General features: G+C 35.9%; 1 protein-coding gene across 1 annotated transcript in view; it reads right to left on the bottom strand.

Moving 5' to 3' along the window:
* The window catches only part of didum (dilute class unconventional myosin), a 59,947-nt gene extending 45,184 nt beyond the window's left edge, over window positions 1-14,763 (bottom strand). The window contains exons 1-11 of the mRNA XM_076132414.1: window positions 14,469-14,763; window positions 12,574-12,696; window positions 11,947-12,065; window positions 7,478-7,560; window positions 6,681-6,803; window positions 5,718-5,848; window positions 2,846-3,065; window positions 2,338-2,445; window positions 1,760-1,893; window positions 729-975; window positions 5-141 (exon numbers count right to left, since the gene is read on the bottom strand). Of these exons, the coding sequence (XP_075988529.1) occupies window positions 5-141; window positions 729-975; window positions 1,760-1,893; window positions 2,338-2,445; window positions 2,846-3,065; window positions 5,718-5,848; window positions 6,681-6,803; window positions 7,478-7,560; window positions 11,947-12,065; window positions 12,574-12,696; window positions 14,469-14,495 (1,452 nt within the window). The 5' untranslated portion in view covers window positions 14,496-14,763. The remainder of the gene's footprint in view (window positions 1-4; window positions 142-728; window positions 976-1,759; window positions 1,894-2,337; window positions 2,446-2,845; window positions 3,066-5,717; window positions 5,849-6,680; window positions 6,804-7,477; window positions 7,561-11,946; window positions 12,066-12,573; window positions 12,697-14,468) is intronic.
* Between the last annotated feature and the right edge of the window lie 1,110 nt (window positions 14,764-15,873).

The raw sequence follows: 15,873 nt of genomic DNA, 5'->3' as shown, positions 1-15,873 counted from the left end.
TTACCTTAATATATTCATCCTGTTCTAACTTGAACACGTGTGAGTTGAACTGTTGTTGCAGCTTCTCATTAGCGTAGTTGATGCAGAACTGCTCGAACGAATTGATCTCGAACGTTTCGAAGCCGTAGATGTCTAGTACACCTGGTGAAAACAAATTAATTATTTATTTATTAAATGGTTAGTGGTCAAAGTTGTTTAAAAAGAGGAACGATTTATGTCGTTAATACATATAATACCATTATTTTATAAGGCGAAAAGTAGCGAAACTTTTTCCTCACAAAACTGACACTCCAAGCGCCAAGAACTAAGATGGCCGCTAATCTTTTCCGCTGTGCATTCACATATATGACTGTAGTTACGTATTTTACAGGCACAGACCTATTAATCTTTAATGCAATTGGAGGAGTCCAGCACTTAAATCTGATAGATTCAGACATTGTATAGGCGACTTTTGTTTCTACAAATCGCAAAGGACACTGCATCGATATAAAAAAGTGCTTTGACTTCAAAATATCACTATAATATGTGTCGGCGGGTTAGATATTTAGGTGTGTTGACTTCTATAATAATGACTTTTGGAAGACATGTTTGTATAAGAATAAATAAACACTAGTTTCTGTGAATTAAAACGCTCCTGACACAGTTGCCACCTACACGTTTGAATTCTTTACAGATAGTAAAATTCCAAAATAACACAAAATTCCTATAAAAAAAGTAATGCCACTTACCAATAAAGTGTCTATTATCATGCTTAGTATGCAACGCCCTATTAACAGCTCGCACCAGCCACGCGAACAGCTCCCCGTACAGGCGCTTGGCGAGCGCGTCCCTGGCGAACAGGGCTCGCTGCACGTCCACGCGGGACACGATCACCTCGTGCGCCGACGAGATGCGCCGGTGAGTCAGCCAGCGGGATAACTCCGCTCGAGATACTCCCAGTAATGAGCAGACGGTGGACAGGTGCTTGTCGGACGACTGGGGGGAAATTCTTGATTAGATAAAACACTGCCTCTGTGGTGCATGGTGTATTGGACGGCTAACCTATGGCTTCAAAGGCCTCTGGCTTGGCAAAATACTGGAAATACTAAAATCTTTTCGAACTTTTATAATTTGTCTATAGAAACCCGGTGATTGGTAACGTGCCCACTAGCAATAACCTACTAAATGAAACTAATCTATTATATGAAAATGAATCGCTAAATTTAGTGCTAAGCGAGAGCAGCAGAACCGATTTCACTGATTATTTTTTAAATAATATCCTTTGAAATACAAGGATGGTTCTTATGGACAAAAAAGAGCAAAAAAAATTGGGCGATATAAAATTCGTCGGGGCAGCTAGTATTGTTAGAAACGAAACGTATACGAAAAGAAACGAAACGTATGAACTTTGTCAACACCTTTGAGTATCACAATCGTGATATATACGCTTAAGTATGCTTGCACAAATCTAGATACAATTATAGGATACGTATCAATATTAAAGTATTCTTTTCGATAAAGTTTTGTATCGATTTAACATTTCGCTGGTGGAAAGAAAGGTATATTCCTAGTTGTCCTCATTAAACTGTCACCCGCGGTGACAACTGGAAAATTTTCTTAATACTATTATTCCCAGTTGTCACCCCGGGGGACTGTGTTAGAAGAGGAGAAAAAGGCAAGGCACGTCGAATGCATTTTATTACCTTCAATCGTATTATTAAGTTGTAATTCTGCCAACCATCTAAATAGGTGTATAAAATACTCTTAATTAAATACTCACACTAATATAAGCACCGTCTTCGCACTCGGAGGCGGGAGGAGCCTCCGGATCGCAAGCACTTAGCTCCACGTTACCCAGGTGAAGTATTGTTGATAGAATAACGAACATATCTTGTTGTTCCGCCTCTGTCACACCTGTGCAAAACATTATGAAAGAGACAACATCAGTCTAACCTTTCTTACAAATACGGGGTAAAATGCGTGTTCGCGTTAATTCATATTTTTCCATTATACATTAAATATGCAACGCGAGAGTTCAAAAGTTATGATTGCAAACTATGTCGGAGTCGGCTTCGAGTCTCACCGGATGCAGCTAAATACTAGTATTTTACATGGAGCGACTGTCTATCTGACCTCCACAACACAGTTACCTGGTTTATAACACGATACCTTTCAGTAAGACTGGTTGTCAGACTTTCAAGCTTCTGTCTACTGTTAACGACTGTCAAAGATCTTTGAAATTAACAGCCGGGACCCACAATTTTACGTGCCTTCCAAACGTACATCCATCCTCACAAACTTTCATATTTATAATATTATTATAGTAGAATTATCACAGAATATATTTTAATTACTTACCTAAAGTAGTGAGTGCACTTTTAGTCTCATTGAAGGCTTTCAAGTCATCTACACCGTCGATGTTCGGACTGCCACCTTGATTTAAATAGTGAAATGAATCTTGATGGTCTGAAACAAACATAATATAATTAACAATCATATTTAATTACACATCTAAAGACTAGAGATAGAACTAGTACACTAGGACTAAAGACTTTTATATGGTAGGTAACTAATAGGGGAATCTTCCGAGGTCAATGACCTTTCTACCGGTGACTTTAGATTTACAGGTCAGTGACCTTGAACAAAACTTTATCGAATTTAACACTAAGAGGGGGAGGTCAATGCCCTTGATCTTAAGGTCGGTGAGCTTCATCGAGGGGTCATTGACTTTCAACAATTTTTCATGAATTTTGAGCACCGATAAAGAGAGGTTCGAGATCTTGACCACAAGGTCAATGACCTTTACCTCAAATTTTGACACAATTTCAAGATTTCAAGCGTGAGCAAAGCGGGAATCAAACCTCACCTAGGTGCAGTTCAGGCATATGTCTAGCAGCAGCACATAGCTGATAGAACACGTGATAGTTCCTCTCTCCGGCGCTCTGGTACACAACCCGGGACTTTTCTAACAGGTACGTGCGCATACTCGCGCCGGATATCCGGTACATGCTGTCGAAGTGTATCTCGATGAATTTGCCGAAACGTGAGGAGTTGTCGTTGCGAGTTGTTTTTGCGTTGCCTATAGCCTGGGGACAAAATACAGAGTGTTGGAGCTAAGTTATATGTTAGTAGCTTTTTATATTAGGCGAGTTTATTACCACACACTATGAATGTGATCAAAATCCGGCCAGCTGGCGTTGTAGCAGAAATATACAGGGTGTCCCAAAACTCAACGATAATCCGAGACAGGATGAAAGGCCAAGTCATACCGGTTATAGGAAAAATAAATAAAAAATTCCATATCACTTAGTTCAGTAATAATAGACACTTTTCAAAAAAGTTGAAATTCCACACCCTTGGTCGCATTTTCAAGTCCTGTGATCACCAATGTCACAATTTCGCTGAGTTTTTTTGAATTTCGTGATCTTAATTAAATATGCTATTAATCGTATAACAAATTAATGCACAAAACATTGTTAATTTAATAAAAAAAGTTAAGTTTTAGTGAGTCATCTTTCTCAAAAATATCGTTAGTCAACTTTGTCGCTTCATACTGAAAAAAAAATGTACTACACTTCCCTTGGCAAGTTATTACAAAAGTTGGCGCATTTAATCAAGATTTCAAAATGGTATAACACTTGCCACTTTTCTTGCCATTAAATATGTTATTTTTATTTGAACGAAGAGTATCCTCGCAAATGGATCGGACGCAGTGGTACAATTTTATGGCCTCCTCGTTCTCCCGATCTAAATCCAGTAGATATTTTTTACTGGGAATGCATAAAAGAAAAAGTATATTCGAAATCAATACAAAATCTATCAGAACTTCGCCAGAAATTTGACACAGCGTCAGAGAAAATAAATGCAATGAATTTTGATTGACTGGTGCAAAGGTCTTTTGTAAGGCGTTGCAGAGCCTGAATTCATGCTAGAGGAAAACAATTCGGAATTACTTTAGTTTAAGGAGAATAATTAAATAAGATCGATGGTTCGTTCATTGTTTTTTTTTTATTATTATAACCTATTATGTTTATTACATTAAATATTTGTTATGGACTGACTCAAATACCTCTTTACTAAAAATAATTGCTTTCCTCTGGCACGAATGCAGGCTCTGCAACGGCGTACAAAAGATTTTTTCACCAGTCAAGCAAAATTCCTTGCATTTATTTCTTCTGACGCTGTGTCAATTTTCTGGCGAAGTTCTGATAGATTTTGTATTGATTTCGAATATACTTTTTCTTTTATGCATTCCCAGTAAAAAATATCTACTGGATTTAGATCGGGAGAACGAGGAGGCCATAAAATTGTACCACTGCGTCCGATCCATTTGCGAGGATACTCTTCGTTCAAATAAAAATAACATATTTAATGGCAAGAAAAGTGGCAAGTGTTATACCATTTTGAAATCTTGATTAAATGCGCCAACTTTTGTAATAACTTGCCAAGGGAAGTGTAGTACATTTTTTTTCAGTATGAAGCGACAAAGTTGCTTAACGATATTTTTGAGAAAGATGACTCACTAAAACTTAACTTTTTTTATTAAATTAACAATGTTTTGTGCATTAATTTGTTATACGATTAATAGCATATTTAATTAAGATCACGAAATTCAAAAAAACTCAGCGAAATTGTGACATTGGTGATCACAGGACTTGAAAATGCGACCAAGGGTGTGGAATTTCAACTTTTTTGAAAAGTGTCTATTATTGCTGAACTAAGTGATATGGAATTTTTTTTTTATTTTTCCTAGAACCGGTATGACTTGGCCTTTCATCCTGTCTCGAATTATCGTTGAGTTTTGGGACACCCTGTATACTAGTACTTTGTCCTACTCCGGAATCGAATCCGAGATCTTTTATATATATATATATATATTCGCTTAGCCTTTGTTCCAAACTATGTTGGAGTCGGCTTCCAGTTTCACCGGATGCAGCTGGATACCAGTGTTTTACATGGAGCGACTGCCTATCTGACCTCCACAACCCAGTCACTTGGATTATAACACGATACCCTTCGGTAAGACTGGTTGTCAGACTTTCAAGCTTCTGACTACTGTTAACGACTGTCAAAGATCTTCGAAATTGACAGCCGGGACCCACAATTTAACGTGCCTTCCGAAACACGGAGGAACTCGATATGTATAAGATGGTCACCCATCCACGGAACAACCCCGGCAAGCGTAGCTTAACCTCAGAGATCGATCCGTGCGGCTGTTGTAAACTAAGCCACGAGCTTTTGGTTAAAAATAAATGAAAAAAAAGGCAGTGTCACGATGTTTTTGCTACACTTTTACATCACATGATCATTATTTCTGATTTCTGTCTCCTTCTATACGAGGGAGGGGTTAAGCCTTGGGTCCACCACGATGGCCAAATGCGGTTTTGGGATGTTGCATGCCATCCAAAATAAAACACATAGAAAGTCTAAAATCCCGGTCAAATTACCCCAAATCCTTTAAATCAATCAAATTATTCATTTAGATCAAATGCTGACACTTATGATAGTCAATGATACAGAGAGTGAATTTACCGCCAGTTCGGAAGGTAGGGCCAATGAGAAGAGCTGGCAACAAACTCCTGGCCATTCTTTTTAATCTCTAAATCTTTTTAAAAATATTTGTATTAGGTATAAATCATTAATGATATAATGAGCTGCTGCGACTTTTTCGCCATTATTTTCCGGAATGTTTTCGATTTGTAATCATAAACTCAGATTAATATATTTTGTCTCCTTACCTCCATAATAGGACTGGAAGCCAGCACCTTCCTTTCCACCTGCGTCTCACTGGCATTGCCTCCCACTGCTGCGAAGTACCTCATCGCGTATTTAGCTGATACCGTCTTACCGGCGCCTGATTCACCGCTCACTGGAACAATTTCAACATTACTGTCCCACTGCTGGGCAAGGGTCTCCTCCCAGAATTAAAGAAGAGTAAGGTCCAACGCAATAATTGATTATATTTTATCAACGTTAGAGTTTTTTTAAATCCATATGTCATAGGAGGAGCTCGTGGCTTAGTTGACAACAGCCGCGGTTAAGCTACGCTTGCCGAGGTTGTTCTCTGGATGGGTGACCATCTTATACATATTGTGCCGCTGATTTGCGTGGGGTCATAAGCCTAAAGTCTTAAGTTAAGCTCGGCGCTAGACAGGCACTTTGTATGCCTTCAAGAACTGGTTAAAGAACTCTCAGGCATGTTTTGTTTCATCAGGATGTTTTCCTTCACCGTTGGAACAAGTGATTATTATTTCTAATAGACAAAACTATGAAATGTCACGCTAGCTATTGAGGGTTTAAACCCAAATAGGTCGCTGCCCGAAGTACAGAGATCTACAACCTCAACTTTTTAACCTCAGGTAATCACTGAGAATTGCTTGTCAGAAAAACTCGGAAACAGCTATTTGGCTACACCCAAGATTCGAACCCAAGACCTACCATACACTACCGACGGTGCCGTAAAACCAGTCATCTGTTCCAAAGAACAAAAAATTCTGATCTTCTAAAAGAATAAAGTGATATTTACTAATAATATCAAACGTACCAAATGTTCTACCCCGGTTTTTGAAGCACATTTAACGGTAGTTTATCTATTCAATAGCTAAAGCTCATATAAAAAAAACGCTATTGAATAGATAAACTACCGCTAAATGTACTCAGAAACCGGGGGTTAGTCTTATAAAGTTCTAAGTGATATTTACCAATAATACTCTGATCCCTCTGTTCCCTCTCGAGCTTGGTGTAGGCCTCCTCCGACACCGCGAAGATGTGAGGGTCCAGGTCTCCCATCGCCTGACCACGGTACGCCATGATGGTCTCATCGCCTGCACAGATTAATGACATTAGTTCGATACTATCGAGTTGCCATTGTTACAAGTTAGGAAGTCCGATAGATGCACGCTAGGTACGCAATCCCCCTGGCCGGCAAACTCGGGGGAGTTTTCCCCCGTGGACGGGTCCACATTGTAGACAGCCGCGTCGGGGCTGCGGACGTATGCCTAAAGGCGTTCCCGCAGCCTCGGTCTAGCCCTTCTGGATAGGAGTGCCTTACATACCCCTGCGCTTCCCGGGCGTAGGGGATGCAATTTTATGCATTAATTAAGTAAAAAAAGGTTCCTACGCAATTTGTCAATATTCAGTCCATATTTTTGAAAATTACTTATACATTAATTATTTTTAAACTATCATGACTCGTACACATATTGTAATGCAATGTGTTAAACGCGATTAAACAATCCCGTGACTAAGACCAATGTAACTAGGCCGAAATGTCGGGTAAAAAGAAAGGTATCGCAACTAATTATTGTCAAACCCACTGCTTAATTACAAGAAATTATTTCACGTGGAATTTTCAAAAACTCTTACTGTTTTTTCAAACACTCTCGCTCATTATTGCAAGTAACCCTTGCCCAGTAGTGGGGCAGAAATGGTTCTTTTTTATATTATTTACTAGAGTAGATGTACATTAATATTTTTAAGCATTTAATTAATTACTTACCGTATATAGGTAAATCATAATAAGGATTGATAGCAACCAGCACGATGCCGCAATATGTGTAGATGGCGTTGCGATCGCAGAACCTGAAGGAAATAAAAATTGGTATTTTAATTAGATCTATTATAACTCGAAGTTAAAGACAGGTAGAGGCTATAAAAAAATAAAAGAACAATGCCGTTTCTATTTTGTCTGTCCTCATATTTATCTCGATTTAAACACCGCGCCATATTGTAGAAAAAATAATTTAACATATAGTCAGGGTGGCATATTTTGTGCATGATTTTTAACCGTCTATTTGAAATAATACTCGTTATAATCGAGTTGCAGTGTTTGTAGATTTGTTGGTAAAAGTAGGTAAAGATAGGAAGATATGTAGTAAGTCAGCATTTTTCCTAAAAGGAATTCCCTTCTTCGTTTATCTGTAAACTACTAACTCCTATTAAACTGGTTAAAAAACCAATCGAATAGAAAACCACCTTCTTTTAAAAGTCGGTAAAAAGCAAAATAAATCAACGTCAAACAAACAAAAAAATAACAATAAATATTGACACACGTAAACCTATGTTTAGATTTCAATTCCTAAATAAATAAAACATCTTAAATAACACAATAAAATCCCATATCCGTTTATCAATATAACCATTACCGGCTGACTCTCGCAACTTTGCTTGCGTCACATAAGAGAATGGGTCAACATTTTCCCCGTTTTTTGTAACATTTTTTAATGGCACTCTGCTCCTATTGGTCGTAGCGTGATGATATATAGCCTATAGCCTTCCTCAATAAATGGGCTATCTAACACTGGAAGAATTTTTCAAATCGGACCAGTAGTGCCTGAGATTAGCGCGTTCAAACCAACAAACAAACTCTTCAGCTTTATAATATTAGTATAGATTAGTATTGATTCACTACAAACCAAGTGAATCATGGTTTAATCTTTCCATTACCGAGATTTTATAGCAATCGAGAGGATAGTATGATAACAAATACTTATCTAACAAAACATATAAATTTCAACTTTATTTCCTTGGTTATAAGAGCTATAATCAATTGGACAGAGTTATATACTACTGCTTATAATATATTGCCAAAAGAATTTTGGACTTTATTTTTGTGTGTGTAAGATTGATATTAGTTCGTATATTAATATTTTTAGTTGTACATTGTGTCCGAACTTAGTCCAGTTGTTTCGACATGCTCCATCATAATCATATATTAGACAATTTATACAAAACTTTAATTAATTATACTAACGAACTACACTAACATATTCCTTATAAAAGACATAGACTGCCACTGTGGCGCAGTGATTAAGGTCACCACGCCGCTTCGATTGCGTCGGGAGGTCGTGGGTTCAATTCCCACAACGGAACAATTATTTGTGCGATTCGCTAATAATTGTTTCGGGTCTGGTTGTACTTTGTGTCCGTTGTTTGTATGATAGTAAAAGTCCAGTCCACAAGAGCAATTGCGTGCGGGAGTTGTCTTTAAAAAATAAAAAATAAATGCTTGTTTATTCATTTCAGGAAAGCCATATGAGCATCCACTAAGTACGTAATTTTCGAGTTAGATAAACGTGCAGGGAATAGTGGAAAGTTTTCTCAGGGTAAAATGTATTCCATGCTGTAAACGATGTCTATAACAAAGTTCATAAAAATCCATTCAGTACAGTTTTAGCGTGATTTAGTAACAAGCATACATACCTACTAATCGCATTTACTATATCCTACTAATATTATAAATGCGAAAGTTTGTGAGTATGCATATTGCATATATGTATGGATGTTTGTTACTCTTTCACGCAAATACTACAGAATCGATTACGATGAAATTTGGTATGTAGGTAACCGAAGACCCAGAATAACACATAGGCTATTTTTTATCCCGGAGTTCCCGAGGGATCAGGATTTACACGGGAAGGATTTCCACACGGACGAAGTCGCGGGCGGCCTCAGTAAGTAATGAGTAGGTAGTGACATCCTATATGAGTCAATGTGTGTACAAGTGATATTTCCACTACATAGTTTAAAGTTATGAAGTAACACACGTTTTCTTTTGTTTATAAAAGGTTAGTTTAGATAATATTGTGACACATTGTAATAACATTTCATCGATAGGCGACCTATTTATTGAAAAAGGCTTGGTTCTTAAGTATACCCGATGCGGGAATCGAATCTGAGACCACGTTAATCAGTAGTTATGTGCACTACGGCTTAGACCACAGAGGTATGTTTAAAAAACCTTTTTTGAATTCTGGGTCAGACCAAAAAGTCTTTGCTGAGTTTTTCGGTAAAAAAATTTAGCAGTGTTTTCCCAGAGAGAACTTAAGAACTAACCATGAGGTAACCTAGGAATAAGGAAACCGAGGTGGTAGACCTCTGAGAGCACGTAAAGTCATCGGTCCTACGCCTGACCTCTCACTGAAGGAATAGAGAGTGTACCTGTGTATTGTGCACACACTTGGACACTATAAACAAAGTCCTGCACAGTTTTAACAAAAGAAAATCCATGTTATCGCTTATTTATAGTAAACGCTAATTTCGTATACAAATCGATTAGTTTAATTAAAAACCTATAAAACACAAATGATTATAATTAACTAACATGAACAAGAACATCTTGTACAATATTTCATAATAATATCACACCATTTAACGTGGTAGGCAGTAGTGTATCGTTTGTCGTTCCTAATTCATTTTAATAGCTTATACGGATAATACGATTAAGGCACTTCTGCCTGTAATCAACATTTCTAAAAACGTGCCGCCGTAAGGCACATAAATAAACTCAAAAATAAGTAAAGTGTCAATAATTGTACTTAACCATTTAGATTCACGTGGCAAAATTTCATCAGATATTTCAAACCCTTTAGGACAAGATTTTTGATAGGTATACCCTATATTTGACCTCGGGTCTTTAAACTAACCCCATACTAAATGTCATGAAAGTATGATTACCGGTTTAGCTGAGAAAGCATAATAATATCATTAATTATTGTCGCATTTATAATATTACTAGCTGACCCGCGCAACTCCGCTTGCGTCACATTAGAGAGAATGACATGTGTCAAGATTTTCCCCGTTTTTGTTACATTTTTTATTGCTACTCTGCTCCTATTGGTCGTAGCGGGGTGATATATAGCCTATAGCCTTCCTCGATAAATGGGCTATCTAACACTGAAAGAATTTTTCAAATCGGACCCGTAGTTCTTGAGATTAGCGCGTTCAAACAAACAAACAAACAAACAAACAAACAAACAAACAAACAATCAAACAAACAAACTCTTCAGCTTTATAATATTAGAATAGATTAGTATAGATTACGATCCACACTCAATAAAGTAGTTCACTAATCAAATCAGATACTCTTGCAAAAAACATATCAAATATATAAAATTCTCGCGTCACAGTTTTCGTTGCCATACTCCTCCGAAACGGCTCGACCGATTCCCATGAAATTTTGTGGGCATATTAAGTAGGTCTGAGAATCGGCCAACATCTATTTTTCATACTCCTAAGTAACACTTTTTTTTTAATGTCTATGGCAAAACAACGTTTACCGGGTCAGCTAGTATTAGTATAGAAATACGGTGTAGTGACATTGCCTAATAAAAGTTACAGTTTGTAATCATTTTAATTTCATTATCATTACTGAAAAAAAAATTACTCAGCATGAATACTTCAGATGATAATTTTACGAGTAGAAATTTAATATTTTTCCCGCCCTATTCATTTCCTTGGCTACAAAATCGATGGGCGTAGACTTGGCAGGCATAAGTACTTAATAGGTCAATCTCCACGGATCATTTGACTAATAACGCGGGCGCTGACACCGACTGTTTCTACCCAATACTTAATACGCAATTTTAGTATTGCCTATTTTCTATAAAGGTATTTTTAGCACGGGCGAACGCTATTTTAGCAACTAATTTGTTTTCATATATCCGTTATCGGAATCGTTGGGTTACTAAAGACCTAAAATGAATATCTAAAATAGAACTATAATTTAATAAAGCAAGGGAAACTAGTAAGGAGCGTACAAAATGACGTTTTTTTGTGGGAAAACGGCGTAATTATATGTACTTATGTAAGTCTTACTTTAATTAACAGAAATTTGTAGACAATAAGACCTTTTCCTACAAGTTAGACCATTGAAGAAAACTCCTCGAGAAAATTCTACAACCTACTACGTAATGTTACACGGATTTTGATTTTAATTTTGCACACATGTTTATAGTTTAAAGCCTGTATTAACACAAAGGCTACATTTTAACCTAGGTAATATTTCTACAAGGGCGAAATTACGAGCAGAAATTAGTCAAATCGACTTCGTCTTAGTAAAACCGGGACCTTAACCTGGTAACCTTAACCCGAAACCCACGAAAAATACGATTCAGTAGATTTTGTCTTTATAGCTAACATACAGACAAACAGACAGTTTAATATGTAGTGAGAGGTTTGTTGACTCACCTGACCCTCAAGTTGTGGAGTACAGCAGGTTCATGAAGATACGACAGAGAGGTGAGGTCGTTCTGTCCGATGAGCAGCGACGGGTTCCGGAGGGGCGGCATCTTGCTTTCATCTGTGATCTACATCATACACATTCATCAGTTTACATATAATTTAGTGGACGATATCGAAAGAAAAACTTATTGCATAGAGCTGAATTATAAGTAGGTTTTAATCTATGAGTTCAAAAAAGAATACGCAGCTGAAAAATAACTATAAAAAATAGAGGCCTTCCAGTCCCGATTGTTATAAACTGTGGCATTTTAATTTACTTTAATATAATCAAGGGCCACTACGAATATCTACATAAATGCGATTTCTTGTGAAGCTAATCCCTCAATTATTTATTGATCAAAATATTAAATAATCACAATAATAGATGGATATAGTGTCCCAAATCGTAGCCTCCACTGAAGCTACTGTTACCTAGGTAATTGAATTTTATTACGAAGAAACGCGTTTGTGTGCTTCCCGACTAAGTACATATTTACTTGTTACTTGTTCAAGAACTTTGTAGATAAAACGTCTAAATAAGGTTCAAAATGGCGAAAAAAACAGTATATTGATAAAAATCCACACAAATATTACCTTAATCTGTCGTATCTCGTTAGTCTGGTCGATCTTTGCGATGAGGACCCCGGAGCGATAGTCTGACGTCACCGTGGCGCTCTCCCACACCTTCTCGGGGTGCTCCACCCATATCCGAGCACCCTGTATACAAACATAGGTATATTACTCCCTCATACTGCAGTAGACATATAGGCTTTAGTTCTATGTAATGAAAATGCACAATTTTAAAATATATAAAACAGCAATGAACTCATAAATAAGTAACTTTCGCACATTATAGTCCCCTGCTGGGCAAGAGTATCTTCTCCTATGGGTGGGGTAAAGCCTTAAGTCCACCACTCAGGTCATGTATAAGTTGGGAACTTTACCCTTCATGAACTGTTTTGAAAATCTTTCAGGCTTGGAAGGCTTTATTACTATGTATTCCTTCAATAATATCTTTGAATAAACACAATTTAAGAAAGTTATTACTGTAGCGTTAGTTTTGAAAACCTTGATGACCTGCATGATCACAAAAATGTAAACCTTTAACACATAACCCAACCTGGGAACCTACCCAGTAACATATCATGGGATTTTACTATTATATCATACTTCTAGGTTCTGTGGGTGTTATATTTATATAGCAGGGGTAGTATATAATTACAGGAATATAGTACAATTCAGAATAAATGTAATTATTACATAAATCAAACAACCAGTCTTTCCATTTATCTATGGCAATTCCAATTCAGTATTATCACAGGAAATATGATAATTCTATGAAATATGATTCAACAGAATGCATAATTATCTTTTACTACCATATCCCTGTAATTTTGATCGCCTGAACTGTATTTATATGGCTTATTACCTACATAGTTTCTGTTTCTAAGTGATTTCTAGGACAAAAACTATGACATGACCATTTTAGATCTCAAATTACCTTAATACAAAATTTCTTAAAAATCAGTTCAGCGGTTGTGGCATGAAGAAGAGGCAGTCAAACAGGCAATGCATTTATATTATTAGTAATTTGTTTGTCATATGTTTAGTGGTCAATCTAGTGTTAAAACTGCCTGAAATAGTTCAGTAGTTGCATTTATTGAAAACTACTAAGGTAAATCCTTTAGTAGGCCCCTCAAGCATTGATTGCATGCATTATACTATAATGACAGCTAGCTAAAAAATATTTAAGAAAGTATTAGATATACAGTATTTGGACATACTTTTGACCAATAAATAACTTGTCAATACCTAAATCTCCTTATCACCAATATAAATACAATTATTGTTTCCAAGATAAGCTGACTTTCCCCACAATCTGATAAAATAATTAAAACATTACGATAAAATCTATGTTCATTACTTTTGCATTTCAAAAAACTTTATTACATGAAAAGACTATGAAAATAATGATTAAATTTTAATAATTCATAAGCCTCGAATTATGATGTCACTGGCCTAGATAGCCAGTGATTGGTATAATTTATTATATCAGCTTAAAACAAACGACAATACTCTATTATTTGAGTTACTAACCAAAATAAATATATTTAGGGGCGTTTTTTGACGAAAACATGAATTTTTGACCAATTAAATGCATTATAAACGTATGTGACATCATTCCGGAACTTTAAATGTTATCTCTAAACTATGTGGACACCTAAAAAACGATGATACAATGAACAAATTGGCATTCAGGTGTTTAACAACTTTTATGACGTGCCCGCAATACGAAAAAGGTCAATTGACATCAACATACGAATTTTATTAAAATATTCACAAATAACTTATAAGAACTATAATTACAACGTCACGAAACGATTGTCTTAAGTTTTAAGAAAAAGTTTAATCACTTTTAATTACGAATATCGAAATAAGACAGCCCAAAAACAAAATACAATCGAAAACATTTCACTTCAATTAATTACCTTAGTATACAGCTCCTTCGTTGTCATTTTGCTATTTTATAACAATCTCGATTAAATAAATAAATATTATATATTATTTTATTATTTCACCACGAGTTCAGAACTTAAATAATCCATTTTATTAATGTAAGGTAGATTCGAAATACGATTTTTCCGAATGCGAAACGTCACTGCAATGTTATTGACATTTTATTTTCAGTGTTATCAGTTTTATCAAATATCACTTGAGAATTAATGCACCGAACTCATAATCTTCCCCGTGCGACAATATTACATGATTTCTACGAGGAAGCGGTTCTTATTGGAATCTAATTAAAGTGGCAAAAAACATTTGACAACAATACAAATCGAAAGTTACGCTTATCTACAAAGTTCCCACGGTCGGTGCTGCCATGATAAAATATGCGAATTTAGGCCAAATTTACGGTTCATTAAACGCAGATCTTGGTTCAAACATGGTATACCGTCTGTTTAATACTACAAAGCAATAATTTTCACGACATCCAGTCTTAATTCTGACATAACATAACAAATTGTTGTCTTTATTTTAGCAGCAACGTAACGGAAAACTCCATTAATAAAACAATTACAATAGCGAAGATGCATAACCCGGGAATCAAACTTTGAACCAACAATTAATTATTTCACCTTTAACCAATGGAATGGTATGTTGATTACAAAACATGTATATTTAATTAAATGCTTACCAAATACGTGAAATTGCTCTTGTTATCAAGTTAAAATCCAGTTTGTTATTTCCACCGGCATGTCATAAACGCGTCGTTGCGTGGAATACACAAAATAGGTAACTTGCTTTCCAATTTTAGGCAATTTATTAGAAAGCTAGAATACTTTATAATATTTTTTCTAACGTGTTGTAATGAGTTTTCAAGCAGAAAACCCGTCCACACTAGTTGCACTGAGTATACTATTAAATAAATTATACTTAGATGTCAGCACGTTTGTTAATGCACATATTCATTATAACTTTTTCGCAACTGTTTGGAATTTAATTATAATAAATTATTATTTGAGTACTCACTTTACGGTCCGGTGACCAAAGCTAAAAGCTTACTCAGCTGTAGCTCTAGCTCTAGTTTCGAAAAAACTGCCTGTATTTCGAAACTCTTTTAGCAAATAAATGTTTTATTTAGTACCTACCTTCTCAAAATCTAAAACATGAGTATTCAGACTAGTCAAAACGTTAGCATAATTTAAAAAACGAGCATTTTATCCGACACAATCCTAGCATTAATGAGTGAACATGAAATTTCACTTTTTACGCCTAGTGAAGGTTTGTGATGAATTCAGAGAAGACAAAAAATTTCATAAAATTTTAGTTAATCTACCAAAAACGATTCTTTTTTTAATGAATCTTATGAATTTTATGAAATTGAAACGTTCC

Source organism: Anticarsia gemmatalis, chromosome 27 (assembly GCF_050436995.1).
Source record: "Anticarsia gemmatalis isolate Benzon Research Colony breed Stoneville strain chromosome 27, ilAntGemm2 primary, whole genome shotgun sequence".
NCBI classification, from domain to species: domain Eukaryota; kingdom Metazoa; phylum Arthropoda; class Insecta; order Lepidoptera; family Erebidae; genus Anticarsia; species Anticarsia gemmatalis.
This window is presented reverse-complemented; position numbering and strand designations above follow the sequence as displayed.